Here is a 22,315-nt window from a genome sequence, read left to right on the forward strand (position 1 = left end):
CTGAGTTTGTAGTTTAAATTTGAAAAATTTAGTATACACGGTGGATGACTAAAAGCAGTGAATACCTTTCTGGAAATGGTGATGTGTTTTGCTGGTGGGTAACTAAACATCTGAAGGTTTATTGAAACATGTTCTCTCCAAGACAAATGCTTTTTCAACTTGTTCTTCAAGCCCATGTTCTCTCTTGAACACATTTCACTTGCTTGTTTTTATGTTTCTTTTACTTATTTTTACTTCGGAGAAGCTCAGATTCTCTCTTAAACACATATTTCCCCTTCTTTCCTACTATCGCTCCCTCCCTCCCTCCCTCCCTCCCTGAATCATAGTGAACTATACAGATACAAAGATGTTCATGATTGGGTGATCCAGTTTCAATCATACAGTGCTCCAGCACCCATCCTTCCACCAGTGTACATTTCCTCATTTCCCACCACCGGTGTCCTTAGTATCCCTTACTTTTTTGTAAGAAAGTTTTGTTCATTAAAAACTGCCTTGCTTCACTTAGGGGAAAAAAAAGAAAGAAAGATAAACACTTCACTCTTAAGTTGTTTGTGAAATGAACATGGATGGAAATTAGGCTATGATTCATTTGCGGCAACTGCAAAAAATTAGCAGGTGTTATTATATGCCTCTTTCCTTGTTGTAAACTTGTATAAGGACTTACCACATGCCAGGTACTTAATGCATTCAGGCCTGAACAGTTGCTTTGGTATAACCTTTTAGCCTGTTAGACTGAGGACGCCGAGGACTTTTCTGCCTGGCCCTTGAGGGCCACAACCTAAGAAGCAGCTGGACTGTGGGTCTTCAAAGCATATGTTCCTGTCACTTGATACCCACCCTCTCTCTTCTGAGCTGGGGGGAAAGGTGGGGAGGTAAAGCCACAGTCCCAAAGCAGAGTGAGAGTTGGAATAAATCAGATGAAGGGTACTAAATCCTAGAAATGTCCTCAGGAGGGAGATCAAGAAAGGGGATGGGTGTTGAATGAAGACTTGTGAGAGGGCGTGGTCTCTGCAAAATCAGAAACAGTGGATGGAAGTTTGTACCAGGAAAGAAGTGGGGGTGGGGGAATCTGCATTTTTATGTGCCGCAATGGACCCGAGGGCAGGTGGTTAAAAGGTGAAGAGTGATAGCACAACAGGGTAGGTCGGTAGGACGTTTGCCTTGCACGCGGCCGACCCAGGTTCAATCCCTGGCATCCCATATGGTCCCCCAGCACCGCCAGGAGTAATTCCGGCGTGAAGATGAAGAGCCAGGAGTAATCCCTGAGCATCGCTGGGTGAGCCCCAAAAAGCAAAAAATAAATAAATAAAATAAATAAAATAAAAGGTGAAGTTTGCAATACTTAGGGGCATTTAGACTTTACCTATAGACTTCTAGGAACTTTCTGAATTCTTCAGGGCAGTAAGGTGGTTAAATTGATACCTGGGTTAACTATATCCTGATGAGAAATATTTGGATACAGAATAAACGTTCTTTAGGTTCTGAAAACATTAGGGAAGAGTTGATTAAAAACAATTCCGTTCCACTAGAGCACTTGCACATTTGTAACACACTGGGCAGGGGCTTAGTGTGTCTGACAGGGCCTGGACACGGGTTGGTTGGTAAACTAAGCCGCTGTTCCATGCACAGGCTGGAACCTGGGATGGGAACAAGGCAGAGAGTTTGGGAGGAAAGGTATTGATGTTGGGTTCACAGAAATCCAGGGAGAATTGGCCTATAAATGCTGGGACATGTGAATTGCCTGTGGTGAACCATCAAGCCTTATAATTGAATAGAAGAACCCCTGCAGAGCCTCACCTATAAGGCAGTAGGGTAGTTATTTTATTATTGTCATAACTAGTATTAGAGGGTGGTAGAAGGGTAGTTGTGATAATTGCATTGAAGGATAGTTACAGCTGCCTATTTGCTTTATATTGAATCTCTCTAGTAATATCCATCCTGTTGTTAGTAATTGACGGTTTATTGACTAATAAACTCAAGAGTTCAGGTAATTTCACAGTAATTAAAAGTACAATGAATTATTTATGGGATTGCTTTTAAAGTATGAAATGCATGAATTTTAAAATATGTAGATATGTGCCAGACCCCACGTGAGTGCTTCTTTGGTTTGACAGGCCCCGATGTTTTCTAATTAATTGTATGTCAGTGTTTTTGTTGTGATTAGCACCATTATCTTGATTTTTCATTATCAATATTGTAAATTCATGATTTTTGCCGCCTTGATATTTGTAAACCAAGCATCAGCATGGAATAATCTAGTCTGCTTTTACAGAATGTGAATCTTCTTTCCTCAAACTGGGTGGAGAAACAAGTAAACATGTGTCCGGAAGAGCTGAGTTCTAGTACTGGCTTTTGCCCTTAGTTCACTTCATGCCAACTCTTTTGAAGCTTTTCTTCGCCATAAAACTTGGTAACCCACAGGTACCACCTGTGATTACACTTGAATGTGGTTTAATTAACCCAGATGGCAGTGCCAGCACCAACACGATCCAGTTCTCTGGTGCTAAAAGCCTCGTGTTGGTGCTTGAGAGAACAGGGGACTGGAGAGATAGCACAGCGGGTAGGGTGTTTGCCTTGCACGCAGCCAACATAGATTCGATTCCCAGCATCCCATATGGTCCCCTGAGCACCACCAGGGGTGATTCCTGAGTGCAGAGCCAGGAGTAACCCCTGTGCATTGCCGGGTATGATCCAGAAAGAAAAAAGAGAGAGAGAGAGAGAGAGAGAGAGAGAGAGAGAGAGAAAACAGGTTCCCACCAAAATGTACTTAGCACTTTAGTGTACTTAGTTTTACTTAGTGGTGAAGATGTCGTCCAGTTAAAAATTTATTTATACGGTCATACTTCCTATTCTTAAGCCCTGTACATGTCTTCAGTTTACCTCTTCAGTGAATACATAGCAAGCACAATGATTTGGATGCTGTATTCTATGTTCTGGTAGATTTTGACCCACACTTTCAAAACTGTTCACTTCTCAAAAAGTAGAAATAAAATCTTTTGGGGAGCGGAAGAGATGCTCCAGTGGTTAAGGTGCTTGACTTGCCCGTGGCTGACCCGACTTTGATCCCCAGTGCCACATGGTTCACCCATCCCCACCCAGGGTGATCCCTGAGCAGAAAGCCAGGAAAGAGTAAGCCCTGAGCACTTCCAGTGTGACCCAAAAAGCAAAACATTAAAACAAAAACAACCAAAAAAACCCACAAATTTTTTTAATAAAAAATGGTTTGCCTTTCTGGTAGACCAAGTGTTACAAAAACGTTCTTTATTCTTCCAGATGTAAATTTCCTAAGGAGATACTTATTATAATTATAAAATAATTATAAAAGCGTTTTTTAAAAACTTTTGTTCAAAATGGGCTGTGAAAATGAAGTTTTAGAATTCTTAAAGAAAGTATCTTTTCTCTATATGAACTTGCTTTTGCATGTTGTGACCCTCCTCTGGGAAACTGCAAATAGTTAATTATACGGTATTTAAAAACCAAAAAAGCCAAAACCTATTAATTTGGCTATAGTGTCAAGTTAAGTTTTCTAAAATCAGTTGACTGAATCAACATTTATTCATGATGGGGCTAGAATTGTTATTTTTCTGCAATTTGTAAAGAATTTGTGGCTCCAAGAATTAGACCACTTGGCAGTTGCTATTTTTGTGCTTTATTATAAATAAAAACTGATTGTAGTACATAATGGTTTTGAATAGGGAAGCCAAGTGCCTTAAAAGTTGATAAATCAGTTCATCTTAAGAGCAGAGAAGCATTTTCATTGTGGAAAGGATAATTGCAGACAACTTTTAAGGGGCGGTGGGGGGGAAACCAGCCTCTTAGATGGTATTATCCAAGTGTGACCTTGCTGTCAGTCTTTTAAATTGCCTTTTAGAATCATAGGGAAGTTGAAAAGTGGCCTCTGTTAGGTTGCCACTGTTCAGAATAGGCTGTTGAAAATGAAGTTTAGAATTCTTAAGGAAAGTATTTTGTCTCTGTACCAACTTCTTTTTGCATCCTTTCTTCACTTGAGCATGTAGGTTTTCTCATGTGCAATTTATAATCAGTTCTATACTCTTTGTTCATTGATTTATTGGGGAGGGGAATTCTCCCAAACAGTGGTCAGGGACCCAGGCCACTCAATACTCAGCCCACTGGGGTAGGTGGGTCAGTGCTAGGGTTTGAGCTTGTGGAGCTGCAGGACCCTTTAGACCCAGGGGACCAGGGTCTTCCAGCGCCACACCAGGCAGTGCTGGGGACTATTTGTTTCAGAAAGAAAAAAAATTAAGACTTTGGTAGTTAGTGGAACTGGAAGATAATCAACAGGTATTTGTTCTTTTATTTGTATTAGTCAATAGTTTTTAGTCTATAGTTACTTGGATCAAGTCTTTTTGTTGTTTAAATTCTAGATTATTATAAATGTTTATAAAATTATTTCCGTATAGTGAAATGTAAGATAAGATACTTGATGCCAAGGAATATAACATAATAATGGAAGATCTAAGTTCTAGCACTGACAAATGATCATTATCTTTGTCATTTGCAAATGCTGTTTCAGACAAAAGCAAGTTGATTTTGATGTTATACTCAAGGAGGTGAACTCAGAGTAGCCAATAGACTTGGTTTTTAATTTAAAAAGGCTGGAGCGATAGCACAGCGGGTAGGGCGTTCGCCTTACAAGCGGCCAACATGGCCGACCCGAGTTCGATTCCTCCGCCCCTCTCGGAGAGCCCGGCAAGCTACCGAGAGTATTCGATATGCCAGACACAGTAACAACAAAGTCTCCAATGGAGACGTTACTGGGCCCGCTCGAGCAAATCGACGATCAACGGGAGGGCCTTTACCTTTGCCATTTTTAATTTATGTACATAATATTTTTTATTGCAGTGTCAGTTTATAACAGTACTGAAGCCACTGTTGGACGCTTGCAAAGTTGCTAAACTATCCGTTCCACCTTGTGTCCAGCCCGTTCCACCGTTGTTCCACAGTGTACCCCCATCCCAACCCTCAGTTTCTAGTTCTGTATAATCATGTCTCAAGATTTGTTTCCACTGGGGATTATCTAATCCCTTTAATTTCTTTATATTCCACAAGTCAGATCATTCAGTATTTTTCTTTTGCTTTCTGACCCACTTTGCACTCAGATTCCTTTTTCTTTTTTTAATTTTTATTAGACACCATTCAGATTCCTTTTATGTTGGAGAAGATGCCATCTTTTTTTCATTGCCGAGTAGTACTCTGTTGTGTCTGTGTACTGCAAGTTTTTTATCCATGCATCTGCTGTTGTGTGTTTTGGGTTGTGTGCAGATCCTGGCTATTGTAAATAATGTTTTAGTGGACTTAGGTATATATTGGTCTTTTCACAGGGTGTATTTGTGTTCTTGGGACATCTGCCCAGAAGTGGAATCACAGGGTCAGATGGAAGCTCTATGTATCGTGTTTTAAGAAGTCTCTGAGCACAGCTGGGTGTGACTCAAAAACTAACAACCGCAACAAAAACCCCACCCCCTGCTTGTCCAGATCCAAATCTTAACAACCCAGCAAGTAGATATGTAATTCAGTTCTAATTACAAAACTTCAAAGCAGTGCAAACAGTAGTTGCAATATAGGCAAGGTCTCAGGATGGCCTGGGCAGAGACCCCAATATCTGGCAGGAAAGTATTCCGCAGGAGGTCAGTATTTGCCAATAATCTTTGGCTGTTCTGAATTTGTTGTTGGGCCAGTGAGGAATGTGTTGCAAATGAGACAGGTTACACTGGAAGGTCGATAAGCGTTAAGGTCAGGATGGATAAAACCTTATAGACTGTGATAGGACTTCGGGCTTGATTCTGCCTGAGTTTGAAGCCATTGTGGAGATGTGATATAGCTTGAGTTAGAAGGATCTTGGTAGCCTGTAAATTCCATCACCCATCAGGAGTCAGGAAGCTTGGAGCCCAGTTAGTAGTCTGTTGAAGTCATCCAAGTAGAGGTGTTGGTTTGGGGTAGGGAGGAGAGTGGTTGATGTGGGGTGTGTTTTCAAACAGAGTCCATAATAAGCATTGTTGGGGTGGGACCTGGGATTTGAGGAAGAAGAGTCAATAGTGAACAGATCTTTTTTTTTTTTTTTAAATTTATTTTCTACTACAAACAACAGAAGTATGGAACTGCCATTGCTTGAGATTTGGAAAATCACAGGAGAGCAGACTTGGGCACTGGGGAGTTTGTGGCATTCCACTGTAGACAGGTTAAACTTGAGTTGCTGGCTGATGTCAGAGCAGGGTGCTGAACTCAGAGTTGGGACATAGAATTTGTAGTTCGGAGTAGAGTTTAGGATAGAAATGAGACACGTGGGGTCGTTAGCCCATGAGAGATCTGAGGGTAGTGCCTGGAAGACAAGTGAAAGTCTTTTGAGGAGACGAGGGTTACCTGTCAGATGGAGTACAATGATTATGCAAGCTTATGGAGCCAGTGGGTGACCCTCACAATAGTCACCATTCAGCTCGGCGCACAGAGCTACAGAGCTGGTCATGTCTGATGAGAGTGAGTTTGGGGGGGTGGGAGCGGAAGGTAATGTCAGCAAGCCTTTCCAGGAATCAGCAGAAGGAGACCACGGTAGGTGAGAGAAAGTTTTATCTTAACCTGTGCATTGTTAGGACAGCTTTGGCTGTGTACTGGTAGCAAAGTTCCAGTACAAAGAGGCAATGATGGAATCATTTCAGATCTAGAGCTCCCTAAATGGTGAACGGGGTTGGCATCAGTACATCAGAGTTGACTTTTACTGGAGTATGGACTGTTCTGTCATTGTGATCCCCTGCCTCAGTGTCACTTCAGAATCCTAAAGGGGACTTAAAGAAACACTCCCTCCTGGATGCCCTCTTAGTCCACTGAAGTCAGTGTCTCTGGGCAGCAGGGCCTAGTCCTGGCATGTTCTGTCACCCGTCTTCTTCCGATTTGCCTTCTGGGTCGTGCCCGACTGCTCACAGCTTACTCTTGGCTCCGAGCTCAGAAATTAATGCCTGGCATTGTTCAGGTGACCATAAATGATGACCAGCCCCAAACAAGTGCCTGATCCACGGTACTCTCTGACCCCAACTCTGGCCTTTCCTAGAGCTGCCCAGGTGCCTCTCTGGGACCAGGAGGGCAGTGGGGAGCTGACGGCAGCCAAGTGCTAGTGCAGGCAGTTTGCTTGGTTTGGTGATGAGGAAGTGCTCTTTTTAAAAACTATTTTAATATTTATTTGGTCGACACCTGGCGGTGCAGTGTGCGAGCTTGCTCCAGCTCTTCGGTGCTGGGGAGCGAAGCAGGGCCTCCTGCAAACAGAGCATGTGCTCCAGCCTGTTGCATTGTCTCCCAGCCAGGCAGTGTTCTTACTGCTCCTGCGTGTGAGTGAAGTAAGAGGCAGCGTGATGCATGCAAGTGAGCAGGAGGAAACAGTGCTGGACAATTTACAAAAGGGATTGACATAGTTGCCTTGGAGAGGGTGAGGAGGCTGTGACCTGGACAGAGTAGTTTGGCCAAAGTCCATCAGGCCAAGTTTGAAGTTTGTCATCACGTATTTAAACATCACTTCCTGTGTTTTCTTAGTGCTGCTTAAAAGTGAGACCATTGTAAACAGTTGCCTTTCCCAGGGTTGGGGCTCTTGATACCTGCAGAACTCCACTCAGAATTTGAATGAGTCCAACTCTTATTCCCTGTGCTACCAAACAAAGAACTTTCCTCCTAGTTGTATACAAGGCCACGTATTACGTAGCTGGATATTAAGTGCAGTGGATTACTTATAAGAGGGGAGTGAGGGTGCTCTTTGTAAAGGGACTGAGGCGTTCTTTGTTTCCTGGGGTGTTAAGGACTTGATTTCTGATCTCTATGCGCTAGACTCCACCTTTAGTACTTAATGTATCATTTGTGTGTGCTGTTTTTCCTCTAGAAATCTCCAGCTATATTGGAATTTTACCGAGAACTTGGATTGCCACCAAAGCAGAAAGTGAAAATCTTTCGTGTCACAGATAATGCTGTAATTAAGCCAGGTAATCTGAGGTCAGGGAGAGGAGGGAGGTAAAAATACCCAAATATGTGATTTGCTTAATGCCAGCCCTTTTGATAAAGCTGAATCCAAAATACAAAGTCCCAAACATTTATTTTTAAATATAAAACCATATCCAATTTAATCACCTGGGACAAACAAGCCCTTTTCTTTTTAAGAGTAGAACTGTAAAGAATTCTTTGTTTCCATTAAGAGAGGGAGGAACACTTTTGTTGTTAATGTGGAAAGAGTTTCACATCTAGATAAATACGCCAACTTTCAAGATATGAAGTTCACAGGAGACTTTCATTCTATTAGATGAAGAGTAGCTAGATTTCTCACTGAGAAAATCTAGCTATACATAACCTGAAAATAGAACCCAAACTGGGAGAGTGACCAACCATAGCACCTTAATGTGGAGATTCAAAATAGGAATCTAAAAAATTTCAAAATATGGGGGCTGGAGACATAGCACAGTGGCTTTTGCCTTGCTTGCGGCTTACCTGGATTTGATCCCCAATACCCGTAAAGGTCCTTCAAGCCCTCCAGGAGAAGTCCCTGAGCAGAACCAAGAATAAGCCCTGAGCACCACTGGCTTCCCTCTTCAAAAAAAATTCAAAATAGTTTGTGTAATATAGAACATTAAAATAAAATTTAGCATATAAGCATATAATGATTCTGGTTGAAATAGTTAATAGTGTCCTGAAGTCTTCAGTGTTCAGAAAGTTTCCTGCTCTTTGGGCTTCAGTTCTAAGGAATAGTAAGTGTGTCAAAATTTGGCATTTTAACATCTGAGCTGAATTCTTGAAATAAAATACAGTTGCAATGGACCCTATTAGCTGGACTGACTATGATCAGCCTTAATAACAACTAGAAAAGGTTTTGAAGTACTTGTTTTGCAACTTTAAAGTAAGTGCAATTAAACTAACAATAGTAGAAATTTAGTCCACATAATTTTTTGTTCTAGTTCAGACTCTGAAATTGATGTTTCTATGGATATATCAATGGTTCATTCACCCTCAGAAATGTAGCCACTTCCTAAGTTGTTTTTTTTGGGGGGAGTGGGGGGGCATATCTGCTTTCTCAGGGGTTACTCCTGGCAGGGCTCGGAGGACCATATGGAATGCCGGGGATCAAACCCAGGTCACCTTTGTGCAAAGCAAATGCTGACCTGCTGTACTATTGCTCTGGCCCCTCAATTTCGGGATTTGTTTTTTCCCCCTCTGTAAAATCAGGCTAGAGCTATCCTAAAACGCATTTCTCTCGGTACATGGAAGTACCTAAAAATGTTTGGAGATTAATTGCCAAATTAAATGATTTTTATAAACAGTATTATAAAGGACTTTGATTTATGTAATTCCTTTAACATGTTCCTCAAGTGCAGTTAAAGTAAGATTTTATTTCTCCGCAACTGGTTTTGGAATGTTTGTTTATAAAGTTAGGAGTACCTATAATCAGTTTTTTCAGTAAATTTCTGGGCATATGCTGCAGTAACTATATTTTTTACTGTTAAACACCAAAAATGTGTTTGAACTTACATGGGTATTACATGCAGCCTAATCACTACCCGACATGGGATGAACATGTATGTGTTCAATATGGAGGCTTTCTGAATTTGGATAACTTGCCTTCAATAAAGAATAAAAATATTTGATCCAGCGCCAGTGTATTTTAGTTATTTTGGTTTTTGTCGATAGCACAGCGGGTACGGCGTTCGCCTTACAAGCGGCCAGCATGGCCGACCCGAGTTCGATTCCTCCGCCCCTCTCGGAGAGCCTGGCAAGCTACCGAGAGTATTCGATATGCCAGACACAGTAACAACAAAGTCTCCAATGGAGACGTTACTGGGCCCGCTCGAGCAAATCGACGATCAACGGGAGGGCCTTTACCTTACCTTACCTTGTTTTCTTTATACAGAGTAGGAAAATTACCGTAATTCAGTATTCTGCTATTCATCAAAATGACCAAGAAGCCTCGAACCCACACATGGACCAGTCAGAGCACTGGGTTACTGTGGGGATTCTCTTTAGCCCTCACCTCTGGGGTCTCTCAAAGGCACCAGCCCACCTGCCAGCTTGGGCTGGCCTCCCTCCGGCCCTGAGCCTGTTTTGGGCACACCCTCTCCTCCAGCCTGTGCTCAGTCAGTTAAGAAGCATGTTTGCTAAACAAGTTTGTTGTCCGTGTTTCTGATCATTATAATGACTCGAGAGAATGTCCTACTGCTTTTGAAACTTGATAGCTTCCAGGGCTTCCTGAATGTCGTCTCTGTGGAGGACAGCTGTTGCAGGGATAATTTCATGCTGGCTTTTTTGTCTTGTCCTATAGGTACTCCTCTTTACGCTGCTCACTTTCGCCCAGGACAGTATGTGGACGTCACGGCCAAAACGTAGGTCACAAAAGAGGTTCTTTTCCTCTTTTTTTTTTTTCCATATATTAAAAGGGAGAGAACAGTAAGAAAACACTCTTTTCCAAACCAGTAAATAAAGTTTATTTAATCTTTATTCTAATCTTTAATGTCATTGAATATATCCTAGTCCTAAAATTGTGCTGAGCTTAGGGCCAAAGAGATAGTACAATGGATAAGACACTTGCCTTGTACAAAGCCCACCCAGGTTTGATTCCTGGCATCCCACATGGTTCCCAGAGTGCCACCCAAAAATAAAGTAAAATAAAATTGTACTGAATTAGTAGCTGTATGTGTACAGTCCACATCAGGACACACTTTAAACTGAGGCTTGCAATGGGGATAAGGGAAAGGTCATGTGACTCGGGTTCTGTTGGCCTGTGCCCACTTCTGTTTGGAGAACAAAGACTACATACCAGGTGGTGAGATACGAATGAATCCATAGTCACAGTCATAAGTGCAGGTCGGATCCTTCCGAAGTCACTGTATAATCTAAAAATGGACTGTTGTGTCTCAATCTAGGATGCAGTTTAATCAGAAAAGCTTTGCTATTATGTTAGTGATCTCAGTGATCTCAGTGCTCAAGCTTCTCATTGGGTAATTATAAAACGTTTTTTGTATCAGTTAAAAGGCTGCTAGGAAGTTTGAAGAGAATTCAGTGGACTGGAGCACAGACTTTGCCTGTGGGAGCCTTGGGTTCCAACCCGAGCACTTAGTCAGGAGTAGCCCCTGAGTACTGCCAGATTAACTCATCCCGCCTCCTCCCATCTCCACATGTACAAAAAAGCCTATCTGAGGCTGGAAGGAAAGAGTATTGCTGTTACTCCTTAGACCTTCCCAGTAACGTGACAGTGAGTACTTGGTGAAACTTCTTCCTTAACTTCAGAGTATTCTTTTTGATCCTTAACGCACACGGATTATCTGGGTGGAAATCATTGTGTCACTGTAATTCTTAACGATATGCTGGCTTGAATCACATTTAGATTGGGCAGTGGTATTTTTGGTTCTGTCATTTTTGATATTGATGTTTTGGGTACTTTCGAGTCTTGCCATCTGTCACGTAATAGATAAATTCAGTTCTGTCTAGAGAGTCTCTGGGAAACTGTGGGTTTGTTTGTCTTTCTTTGGTTTAATTTGGGGCCTATACCTGGCAGTGCCAGCGGCCGCTTCTGGCCCGGTACGTAAGAGGCTGCTCCTGGCAGTGTGTGGGGTCCCTGCAGTGTGGGGGATTCAACTCAGAGCTCCAGTGCACAGTGCTCCAGCCTCTTGAGCTATCTCTCTGGCCAGGAAACGTGTCTGACCTCAGGGTAGCGCTGTAGCACTGTCCTCCAGTTGTTCATTGATTTGCTCAAGCGGACACCAGTAAGGTCTCCATTGTGAGACTTGTTGTTACTGTTTTTGGCATATTGAATATGCTATGGGAAGTTTGCCAGGCTCTGCTGTGCATGCAGGATACTCTCAGTAGCTTGCCAGGCTCTCCGAGAGGGACAGAGGAATTGAACCCGAGTCAGCCGTGTGCAAGGCAAACACCTCACCTGCTGTGCTATCGCTCCAGCCCACCTCAGAGTAGTTTTTCTATTAGTTAGAAATGGAATGAAGTAACCAAGTTTTTATGTCTGCTTTATGGAGAAATTGTTTGGTATATGTTATTAGAATCCATATGACCAAGGCTTGCTGTTAAATAACAACTCTTGTCCATTCCTGAATGGTGTTCTATCACTGTAGGTGATCAGCCACTTCCTCATGTGCCTTGGTTTCCCCCTTTCTGTCACTTGACGGTGCAGTGGCCTGGCCTGTGCCCCACTAATGTTCTGATTAGGAACCTTGTGTAAAATAAACTCTGTTCCACAGGTGCTCGGGTGTAATTTTCAGGATCAGTCACAGTCAAAAGTGGCTTTAACTCAAGAAGCCAGTTAAGTGGCAGCCTCGCCTCAGTTTCCATCGCAGTCAGACCCACCCCCTTTTCTGTACTGTGGCCTGTGTTCAGAAATGGGCCCTTGAAAGTCTGGTGGGTACCTTTTCCTTTGTGGCGCTCTTTAGAAGCAGAGGGAGATAGATAGGCAGACAGGTCCTCTACCTTTTTTACACTCCGGGTCCAGGCTCATTTCTAGTTACTGGGGTTCTAGAATCCCTGATGTATTCTGTCTCCCTCTTCCCTCCCTCCCTCCCCCGCTCAGAACTCAGAACACTGGCACTGTACATCTTGGGTTTGGTTACTTGAAGAGAGATACGTCTGTGTGGGTTGCGAATGAGAGGGTTTCAGTTTTTTAATTTCTGATTTAATGATCACATTTACTAAGATGCCTCACAGTGATTGTTAATTTACACACAGTTAATAGTCTGTTAAGCCCGTAGCCTCTCTGGCAAGTCAGATGCTGCATCCTGCAAAGCCCTGCACCACAAAGCAGACACCGAGTTAGCAGATCTTTGCGGTTAGATGTGCTCCAGCTGGGATCAGAGCCTCACTTTTCCGATGCCTCTATAGCAGATGCAATGTTGGGTTTCCTGGGTTCCTTCTTTCAAGTTATTTTTAAAGCTTTAGTCACCTTTGGACTGGAGAGATAGTCGTGGGGCCAGGCCTGTGCCTTGCGCACACCCGTCCCTGCCTCAGTTCCAGCGCTGCATAAAGGGGTCCGAGCACCGCCAGTGCTGATCCCCGAGACCCCTGGCTAAAGACCCCAAACAGCAACACTGAAATGCTTGGACATCTTCTCAGTAGGAGGTGAATAAATAGACAAGTGTTTTTGTTTTGTTCTGCGTCCTGTATCAAAAAAACCAGGTTGTATAAAGCCACGTGCCAGCCTCTGCTGACAGAGCTGGTAAAGAACTGGAGAGTGCCGGCTGGGATGCGACATCGCTGGTGATCGTCCCTGGACAGGGGCTGCATCTGAGAAGAGCGTGGCTGTCACAGAGACGGTGGCGCCGTGTTCCTCTTCTCTCCAGTGGCCCGTATTGGAGTGCCCTGTGCTCTGGAGAGCTATGCATTGGGCCTTCTCTGACCTTTGCTAAGTGTTGCTGATGACTCTTGGAGCAGGCTTGTCGTCATGTCCTCAGGGCGCCTGTAGGCCCTTGTAAATTTGTCAGAATCCATCTCCTCCTCGTGTGGATGGATTTGAATTCCTTTCGAGAGCAGCAGAGGAGCCCGGAGGGCACTAGCCCTGAATGCGGCTCTCCCTGCTCCTGCCGCTGACGCCCTTGTTGGGAGATCAGGTCTATTTCCTTTGCTTCACATTGTTTGTTCTGTGGCCTGGGAGTTAGCACAGCAGTTGGGGCATCCGTGTAGCATGGCCCCGACTGGGTTTGACCCCTGGCGTCACAGGGTGGCCCCCAGGGTCCCAAGCACCACAGCCTCAGGTCCTAGCATTGAACCAGTCTGCCAGGTGTTCGCTGGCTAAGCATCCAAAGGAGGGATCCTGCAATCCCCCACTCCCTTGAGCACCCTTTGAGTGCCCCCCTCGCCCCCCCAAAGTAGTTAAATATAACTGTGTCCTTTCCTTACTACTACTTCTCATTTTGGGGGACTGTCCTCCTGCTTGACACTTAGGTCCTTCATAGCCGGTGAGAATGTTCTTTCCCTTACAGGTGGTAATTGGGACTTGCCGTCTTGAGAGTGGGTTGAGGCTTGAGTCCTCTCAGTCCCTTCCTGTACTTGTCTTATGACCAGAGACTTGCTGCTTTGTCCTCTACGTCCAGTACTTGTTATAAAAGTTTTGTGGGCTTCCTTTGTTTGGGCTATTGATCCCGTAGACCAGTGCAGACAATAGAGAAAAAAAAAAGATGCTGGTTCGATCTGGTGATGGAGGAGGTGGGTTCCCGGGCTGGGGGCGGTTGTCACATTGCATCTGTTTCAGAATTTCCAGGGAGATGTGTGAAGCTCGGATTGCGGGGGGCGGGGGTCGCCTCACTGGGTCTGGGGTCAGCCCTGATCAGCCGGGAGGAAGCTTGAGGTCCAGAGGGCAGTGTTGGAGCTTCCCGAGGAGTACTTCCCTGCTGACGCCTTTTCTCATTTCAGAATCCTCAGCCCTGCCTCTCGAGTTCACACAGATTAACACATAAGGACTTTTGTTTCAGCCCGTCCAATTGCAGATAATGTTGCCGGTGAAATTGAATTTTTTTTTATTATTCACATATTTATTTTGTTCAAAAAATGTTTCCTTCAGTAAGGAGATACCCTTTAAAATGAATAAGAATTCAGTTGAGGGGCTGGAGCGATAGTACAATGGTAGTACAATAGTACAATAGTACCACTTGCCTTGCACATGACCAACCCAGGATTGATCTCCAGCATCCCGTATGGTCCCTCGAGCCACCACTGGGTGTGGCCAAAAAAAAAATTCAATTGAGATATTTTGCTAGCACATCAGGTCATTGCCTTCTTACTGCATGCTAGAAGTTGCTTCAGCCTGTGGAACAGCATTAGACCACAGACAAGTGGCTGAAAATCACTGTTTTATTCTGTCCCTTTTACAGCAAAGTAATAACCAGGAATGTTAAGATGATACACTACTTCCCACATCAAGAATTCTTAGAGTAATGAGGATGTCCTTGAAATAGCTTTATGCCTCTACTAATTTGCTGAGTATTTTTGTGCTAATCTGTTTCTCTGGAGACAGTATGACCTGGGTTGAAAATGTGGCCAGATGCTTCCGTTGACCAGGGGTTTGACCTTGGCCAAGCGGCTTAACTCCCATGGATGTAGATTTCATTATCTTTAACACAAGGGCAGGGAACTAAATGGTTTTCAAGGATATTTTTCATTCTAAAATTGTTTTTTAAAAAAATCTGATTTTGTCCAAGTGACATATCTCACTCTTATCTTTATTAATGAAGAAACAAACAAACAGCCAGAGACGTGCAGCACGTGGCAGTATTATCTCCTGAAGACCGAGAGAAAGTTCCCCATTCCAAAGACCTTCAGACAACTCTTGGGGTTTTTCATAACTTTGGTTATTTTGAGTTTTCCTTTTTTTTTTTTGAGAAAACCAAACTGAACTCAAGACAGCAAATGTGACCTTCTGGTTTCATTTAAGGTAGCCAGGAAATACCCCTTGTTTGTAAAAGGTTTAAAGGAGCATTTGGCGCTTGTGCTGTTGAGTGAGCTCTGTTTAATGTCAGAGAGCTAAAGCCAGGTACCCTTAGCGGTCACTTGTTGATAAAAATGTTCCCAGGTATAGATGGGAAGTGTACGATTTCTTTTTAGAAGAAACAGAATTCTTGCATTTCAGGTCACATCATCACAAAGTCATACTACAAAGTTACAGCTGCTTAGTTATTCCGCACCAGCTTTTAACTGTACGTGACAGAGCACAACGCAACTAGAAAATTCAACTATAGGGGACTTGGGTGCTCTGTATATCCATCAGACATGTAGACAATATGGAATTGCCTAGTAAATCATTCAGACACTCCAGATCTTCAGTTGAGGTGCTGTGCACTTTGGAATATGCAGACATGAAAGTGTACAGATAACATCGGGATGCATTTGTGGAAGTGGTGGGAGTCTATAATTAAAAGATTAAAAGTGGGCCATACTAGTTTTTGTGAATTAAAAACTATGATGGACATATTGAATTAGCTAGTAAGGCCATATATATACATATATATGTAGTTTAGTAAAATAAATTTATTTTTATTTATTGGAATTTGTCTTGAAATTAAAAAGCATTAAAAATAAATAAAAATAATTTAATTAAATTAAAAGCATTTTCAGAGTACTAGTATGGCAAGGAAGGCACTTACTCTGCTGACCTGGATTCAATCCCTGGCATACAGAAGAAACTATGTGTGTCTGCAAGAAAAGCATTAGAAGATGGGGCTGGAGTGATAGTACAGCAGGAAGAGCATTGGCCTTACACATGGCTGACCTGGGTTAGCTCCCCGGCACCCAACATGGACCCCCAAGACCTGCCAGAAGTCATCTTTGAGTGCAGAGCCAGGAGTAAGCTTTGAACACCGCTGGGTGTGCAGGGTCCAAGAAAATAAAACAAAACAAACAAACAAAAACATTTTGGACAATTGGACTCAAACAAACAAAGTGATGTTAAGTTAAATTCTACAAGAAATGTTCCTTTGTTCATTTTTGGCCACCTCCTAGCAGAGCTTGGGGATTACTCCTAGAGGGCCTGGGGACCCGATATCTGACCCCTGGCAAGTTCCCTACCACCTGTCCTATTTCTCCAACCAAAATAATCTTTCCATTGCTGGTTTGAACATTACATTGAACATTGCTGGTTTTGATAGTCAGTGGTAATTTTCTGCAGTTAATTTTTATCTAACTCCTGTTCTTGATCAATCAGTTATCTAGATACCTAATCTTGATTTGGGCTAGGAACTAATAATCTCCATTTCCTTGTATTTTAAGTATTATGTCCAACTATAGAGAAACTGGTTTATATTAATGATTCTTATACTTTCTACCACCTCTGCTGTTTATTAAAAAATGTAGCCTGAGGTAAGAGAGATGGTGCAGCGAATAAGATGCTTGCCTTGTATGTGGTGACCCAGATTTGGTCCCAAGCACCACATATGGTCCCCCCAGGCACGTCCAGGAATGATTCCTGAGCACAGAGCCAGGAGTCAGCCCTGAGCACCACTGGGTGTGACCCAGAAACCAAAAATGAAAAAAAAGAAAAGTATGATCTGACCTTGGGCATCCGTCGAGAAGTCAAGAGTCCTCTATTCCATTTAGTACTGATTTTGTTTTTCTGAGAGGTTATATACAAGTCACTTAAACTTTTTACAGCATAAATCAGTTGAAGAGGCAAAAATTAAAGCTTAATTTAGAAATGGCTCTGATTTTAAAAACAACATGCAGAATGGAGTTTGATTTTTTTTTTTTTAAAGAAAGTACTTTGCTGCTGATGCAAAACTTGATGGCAAACTTTGTGTTCTTATTGGTAATAGCAGGTTGCTACTCTAGTGGTTAGATTGTTTGAGGTAAAAGGAACAGAATGAGTGATGACCACAAGGGTGGTCCATGTAGGAATTCTTGGTAGAAACTGCTCTGACCCAAACTTGTGGTGGTCTCGATGCATGGGTGGTTCAGGGGTAGAATTCGTGGTGGGCAGTGTTGAAAAGTTTGACCAGACAGAGTTATAAAGACCAAGCTGCAAAAGTTGCAGGAGACCATTTAAGGTTGTGCTTTAATTGGCTTTTGTCATTGTTACTGCCATTTTGCTTTCAAAAGCGGAGGTAGTTGTGTGATACTCTTGTCATCTTGGGAATTTCATTCCAGTTGTCATGTGGGAGGTAGTTTCAGCAGACAGGACTCAGTTTCTCTTCTGAGACTTCATCGAATGACTGGGCTACTTCTGGGTGGGTGTGATTGATGCACCTGTGGAATGGGAGAGTAGGGTTCTTGCCTGAGGGGTGAGGTATAGGGAACACCGGCTTATTAGTAAGAACTTCTGAGGGCTGTGAACTTTTCTCAGAAGCCAGAGAATGACGATAAGAAGAGTGAGCATTATGGTCTCTGCTGTAAGTAAGCTCTACTGTTAAAGTTCAAAAGGAACCATAATTGGTAAGTTTTAAAAAAACAAATTATAAAAACCAGTAGCCAATGCAACCCATAGTTCACCTGCCCTTTGTTGTACAGTGAGAAAAGGGTCAGGCAGGTTAAATGGCAGCAAGTATGAAGGAACTTCAGAAAACACTAGGGAAACAGGAAACTGGGAGGAAGTGATGGGGGGAAGGCTTTGACACAAGTGTGGCAAAGCATACCTGAAACTCTTGGTTCGATTGCCCCCAGCACCACAGGCCTGGCTCCCAGGCCCACACAGACTTCTTCTTTTTTTTTTTTTTCTTTGCTTTTTGGGTCACACCCGGCATTGCACAGGGGTTATACCTGGGGCTCTGCACTCAGGAATTACTCCTGGTGGTGCTCAGGGGATTATATGGGATGCTGGGGATCGAACCCGGGTTGGCCGCGTGCAAGGCAAACGCCCTACACGCTGTGCTATCACTCCAACCCCCACCCTTTTTTTATGACACACAGACATTTTTAAAGGAGGAACAGAGAACAGTTTTTAGACGAATTCGTAGAAATTTGAACATCATTGGGAGGATATTAAGAATTGCTAATATTTTTTTTCTAAATGTGAATTGTTGTTTTTATTTTGTCCTTTAGAGTGAGTAGAGCAGCTAAGAATCTTGCCTTGGCATACGGCTGAGCCTGGTGCAGCCCCTGGTACCGCGTATGGTCCCTGTGCCATGGCAGGGCTGATTCCCGAGCACGAGCCAGGTGCCTCGAGCACTGCCTGGTGTGGCCAAAGAAGCCAAGACCAAACAAAAATCCTAGCCTTTTCACAGCCCCTGTTGGAGCATGTGGGTAAAATGATAGAATGTTGGGCGTTTTCTCTTTCTTTAAAATTGGAGCTGCAGGGGAGGGTTTAAAGGAAGCAAACAGGCCGTGAGTCATTGTTTGAACCTGAGTGAGACGGATAAGAAAGGGCTCTTTTTACTAGTCTCTTTGCTTTGAGAGATCTAGAATATTTACTAAAATTTTAGAACTAGTTCCTTTCGAGTCTGGAGAGAGTGCAGTGGGTAAGGTGCTTGCATGCTGCTCGTTCCTGCCACCACATTCGGTCCCCTGAAAACCATTAGGAGTGATCCTCGAGCACAGCCAGGGGTGGCCCTGACCCCCCTTTCCCAGTCAGACCCCCTCCCCCCCCCACACACACACACATTATGTTAATAAAAAGCAGAAGGTAGATGGTGGCTAAGAGAAGCAGCAGTAGCTTGCTTCCCGAGAAGGAAAGAGAGGTGAGGAAAGGTTGATGAGGATGGTGTTGAGGGAAACACGGGGTGGGGATTGAGGGATGAAATTCTGGAGGAATTTCTCACAGGACCAAGCAGGGAAGGACTTGACCCCACCTCGCTCCTGCACATTCAGCTGTTTCTGCACACACAGGACCAAACTGGTCCATGGCACTATCCTCTGCGTGGTGACATACATGACAGGTTTGGAGTCAGAGCTGTGTGACTGCCGGTGGACATTTGGGCACTTCTCACAGTCTGGATGCAGAAGGAAACGGGCACTGCCATCTCTGGAGACTGGTAGAATGCCAAGGGCAGCATGAGTCATACACGGTCTTCTGCAGGATGCTTTGAATCATGGCCTCTAAACACAGTCTTAAACTTTTCTCAAAGTCCATCCATTAGACGGAGTTAGAGCCCCCTTTCCTAAGGCTCGGCTGTCGTCAGCAGCCACGTGCCTGCACCATGTCTGGGTTGGGCACGAGGGAAATAAGGCACAGTTGCTGGCCTTCGCAAACAGGGCTGTACAAGGGGGAGCAGACAAAGAAGCAAAGTCTGCTAACTTTGCAGTGTCCGTGTTTTTGTTTTTGTTTTAATTTATTTTTTCTCTTTTGGGTCACACCTGGCGATGCACAGGGGTTACTCCTGTTCATACACTCAGGAATTACTCCTGGCGGTGCTCGGGGGACCATATGGGATGTTGGGAATCGAACCGAGGTCTGCTGCATGCAAGACAAACTGCCTACCCGCTGTGCTATCACTCCATCCCCTGTCCCCCGTCAGTGTGTTTTGATGTTTGATTTAACACGTGTATATCCCCCTGAGAAGACTTTTTTTTTTTTTATGTTTTCCTAATTTTCAGATCTGTGTCTTATATTTGGAACTTCTCGCATTGTGATTTTTCTGGCTTGAGTTATTCCTTGATTTATTTATTTATTTTTAAGCCCCCTCCCTCACCCTCCCCTCCCTGCTGTCACTAAAAATGTACCCAAGGTAAAAAAAAAAAGGGGGGGGGTGTAAGAGAAAGCTTGTGGTCTGTGAAATGTGTCATTTTCAGTAAAATCAAGGTTTATTTTCTGTGACCTGTGGAAGCCTTGTATTTGAAGCACGCCCAGCATGCTAAGTATAGATTACTTCATTTTCTTGCTTTTGTTTTTTGTTCCGGGGTGACAGCTGAGAGGAGCAGTAGAATAGCTACCTGGACCACCCCTGGATCAACAGGTGCCCGTAATCTGAATGAAGCCAATAATTTGTCATGTCATTTGTGCTTCTTCCTTTTGTTTAAAGTTGTTTGTTGAAGAGGTTCCCATTGTACACGTATAACAACATGATGTATTCTAGAACTAGATTGAAAAACAGTCTGTAATTAGCCAGCAGATAATTAGCACTTTTAGGATTCCACTTTCATCGTATTATCATTTACTCTTAAAATGAGCTCAATTATCTTCTGTAATTTACCTGGCATGTGTTTTCTTGGCACACAGACTCACTCCTTCTCTTTCTAAGTAAGAGATGAATCCATTTGAAATTTTAGATGGTACCAGCAAACTTTGTGCCGAGAATGGCCAGTGTTGGGATGTTATTTGGAGAGCATGTTTACTCTACATTAGTGATGCCACTGCCCTTTGCTTTGTTCTTTAGGTATTATTTGACAAACAGTAGTCTATGTTCAAATGACTCTTTATGTGTATTTTTTAAATTTTTTAAATCATCAACTTTTTAATTTGTCATTTTAGTTTCAAAATTCAGCATATTCAAATTTCCATTGGTGGAAATGTTTTCACTTTCTGAAACAATTTTAGTGAACTATTTGATTATCATAGTTTTTTTTTTCTTAAACATTAATCTCATTGCAAATTTCAGAGTGATTTTTCCATTTTAGCTCTTTGTCAGGGATAAAAGTTTTTATGTGTTAGAAACACAAGAAATAATTTTAGGCACTGTAAGTGGTGTGTTCAGTTGAGTCGTGTGAAGAAATGATGCAGGTACTTTTAGATTACTCATATACAAACAATTTTGGCCTGTGATTTATTAAGAATCAGCTTCTAGGTTCTCCCATCATGTGTATTGTTTTTATGTTGCATTCCTTAAAAATTACTCTCAGTGATTTTACTTTAGCCCATTATTGTGATCATTGTCAAATGGACAGCCAAGTCCTTGTGAAAATTACATGATCTTCGTAAGCATTTTGCTTTGGGTCTGTTCTGTAAGTAGCCTGGACTGTGCACTGTATAACAATAGCTAGCGTTGTTGAATGAGGGAATACTTCATTAAATAGGTTGGCCTGTTATCTAGTGAAGTGAAAAAGAATCGTTCATTTTTAAGAGTCTATAAAAGTGTATCTATTCCAGACAGAATTTATTCTAGTCTTCTCATTTTATCATATGTACTGATATATTTGGCAGTGACAAACTTTAATAATGCTTAAGCCTTACTATTTGCTTTCTGTCTGCATCACGCAGTATTTGTCTAGCAGAGAAGACCAGGTTTTATGTAAAATCTGAAATACTCCGGGGGCAGGGCCCCCAAGCAGTCCTCAGGGACCCAGAGGCCCCTCCCTGGGATATTCAGCAAGCTGCGCTAAAAGTCTCTGTGCTGGGATCCAGTGATATGCTGCTCAGACCCCAGGCCTGCAGTGCTGGGGACCACCAGGGCCATACATGGGCAGTACTTAGAGTGGACCATGTAGTATCAAGGATGGAACTAGGGTCCCCTGTGCTATTTCCTCAGCCTTAAAATAGTTTTAAAAAAATTGTATTCCTTGCTATTAATTGTCCATTTGCTTCCTACTCTAGCCTTGACCCCAATGTCCACCTGGTTTCTTTAATTGGTCTACATTTTGGTCATTCTGATTGTTTTATTTAGTAGTCTCTTACATGAGTTATCTATTGCTGTTAACACATTACCCTAAAGTGTAAGTTCTTAGAACAAGATGTAACTGTTGCCTCACAGTTTCTGTGATTAGGATCCAGAAGTGATTTAACTGGATCCCTCCAGCCCGGGTCTCAAGACTGCATCTGGGGCATCAGCTATCTCAAGTCTGGACTTGGGGAGGATCACGGCACTGTCAGGGGCAAGCTGCCGGCTCACTGCTGTTGGCTAGAGAGTGACGATGGGAGAGATTGCAGTGTAGCTGAGCCTGGGAAAGCAGAGAATGGATGCCAGGATGAAGGCCCCCTGCC

General features: G+C 43.1%; 1 protein-coding gene across 1 annotated transcript in view; it reads left to right on the forward strand.

Moving 5' to 3' along the window:
• Nucleotides 1-22,315, forward strand: part of MRPL3 (mitochondrial ribosomal protein L3) — a 41,471-nt gene that overhangs the window by 11,234 nt on the left and 7,922 nt on the right. The window contains exons 5-6 of the mRNA XM_056129356.1: nucleotides 7,880-7,979; nucleotides 10,301-10,361. Of these exons, the coding sequence (XP_055985331.1) occupies nucleotides 7,880-7,979; nucleotides 10,301-10,361 (161 nt within the window). The remainder of the gene's footprint in view (nucleotides 1-7,879; nucleotides 7,980-10,300; nucleotides 10,362-22,315) is intronic.

This window comes from Sorex fumeus, unplaced genomic scaffold, assembly GCF_029834395.1.
Source record: "Sorex fumeus unplaced genomic scaffold, SorFum_2.1 ptg000072l, whole genome shotgun sequence".
Classification (NCBI taxonomy): Eukaryota; Metazoa; Chordata; class Mammalia; order Eulipotyphla; family Soricidae; genus Sorex; species Sorex fumeus.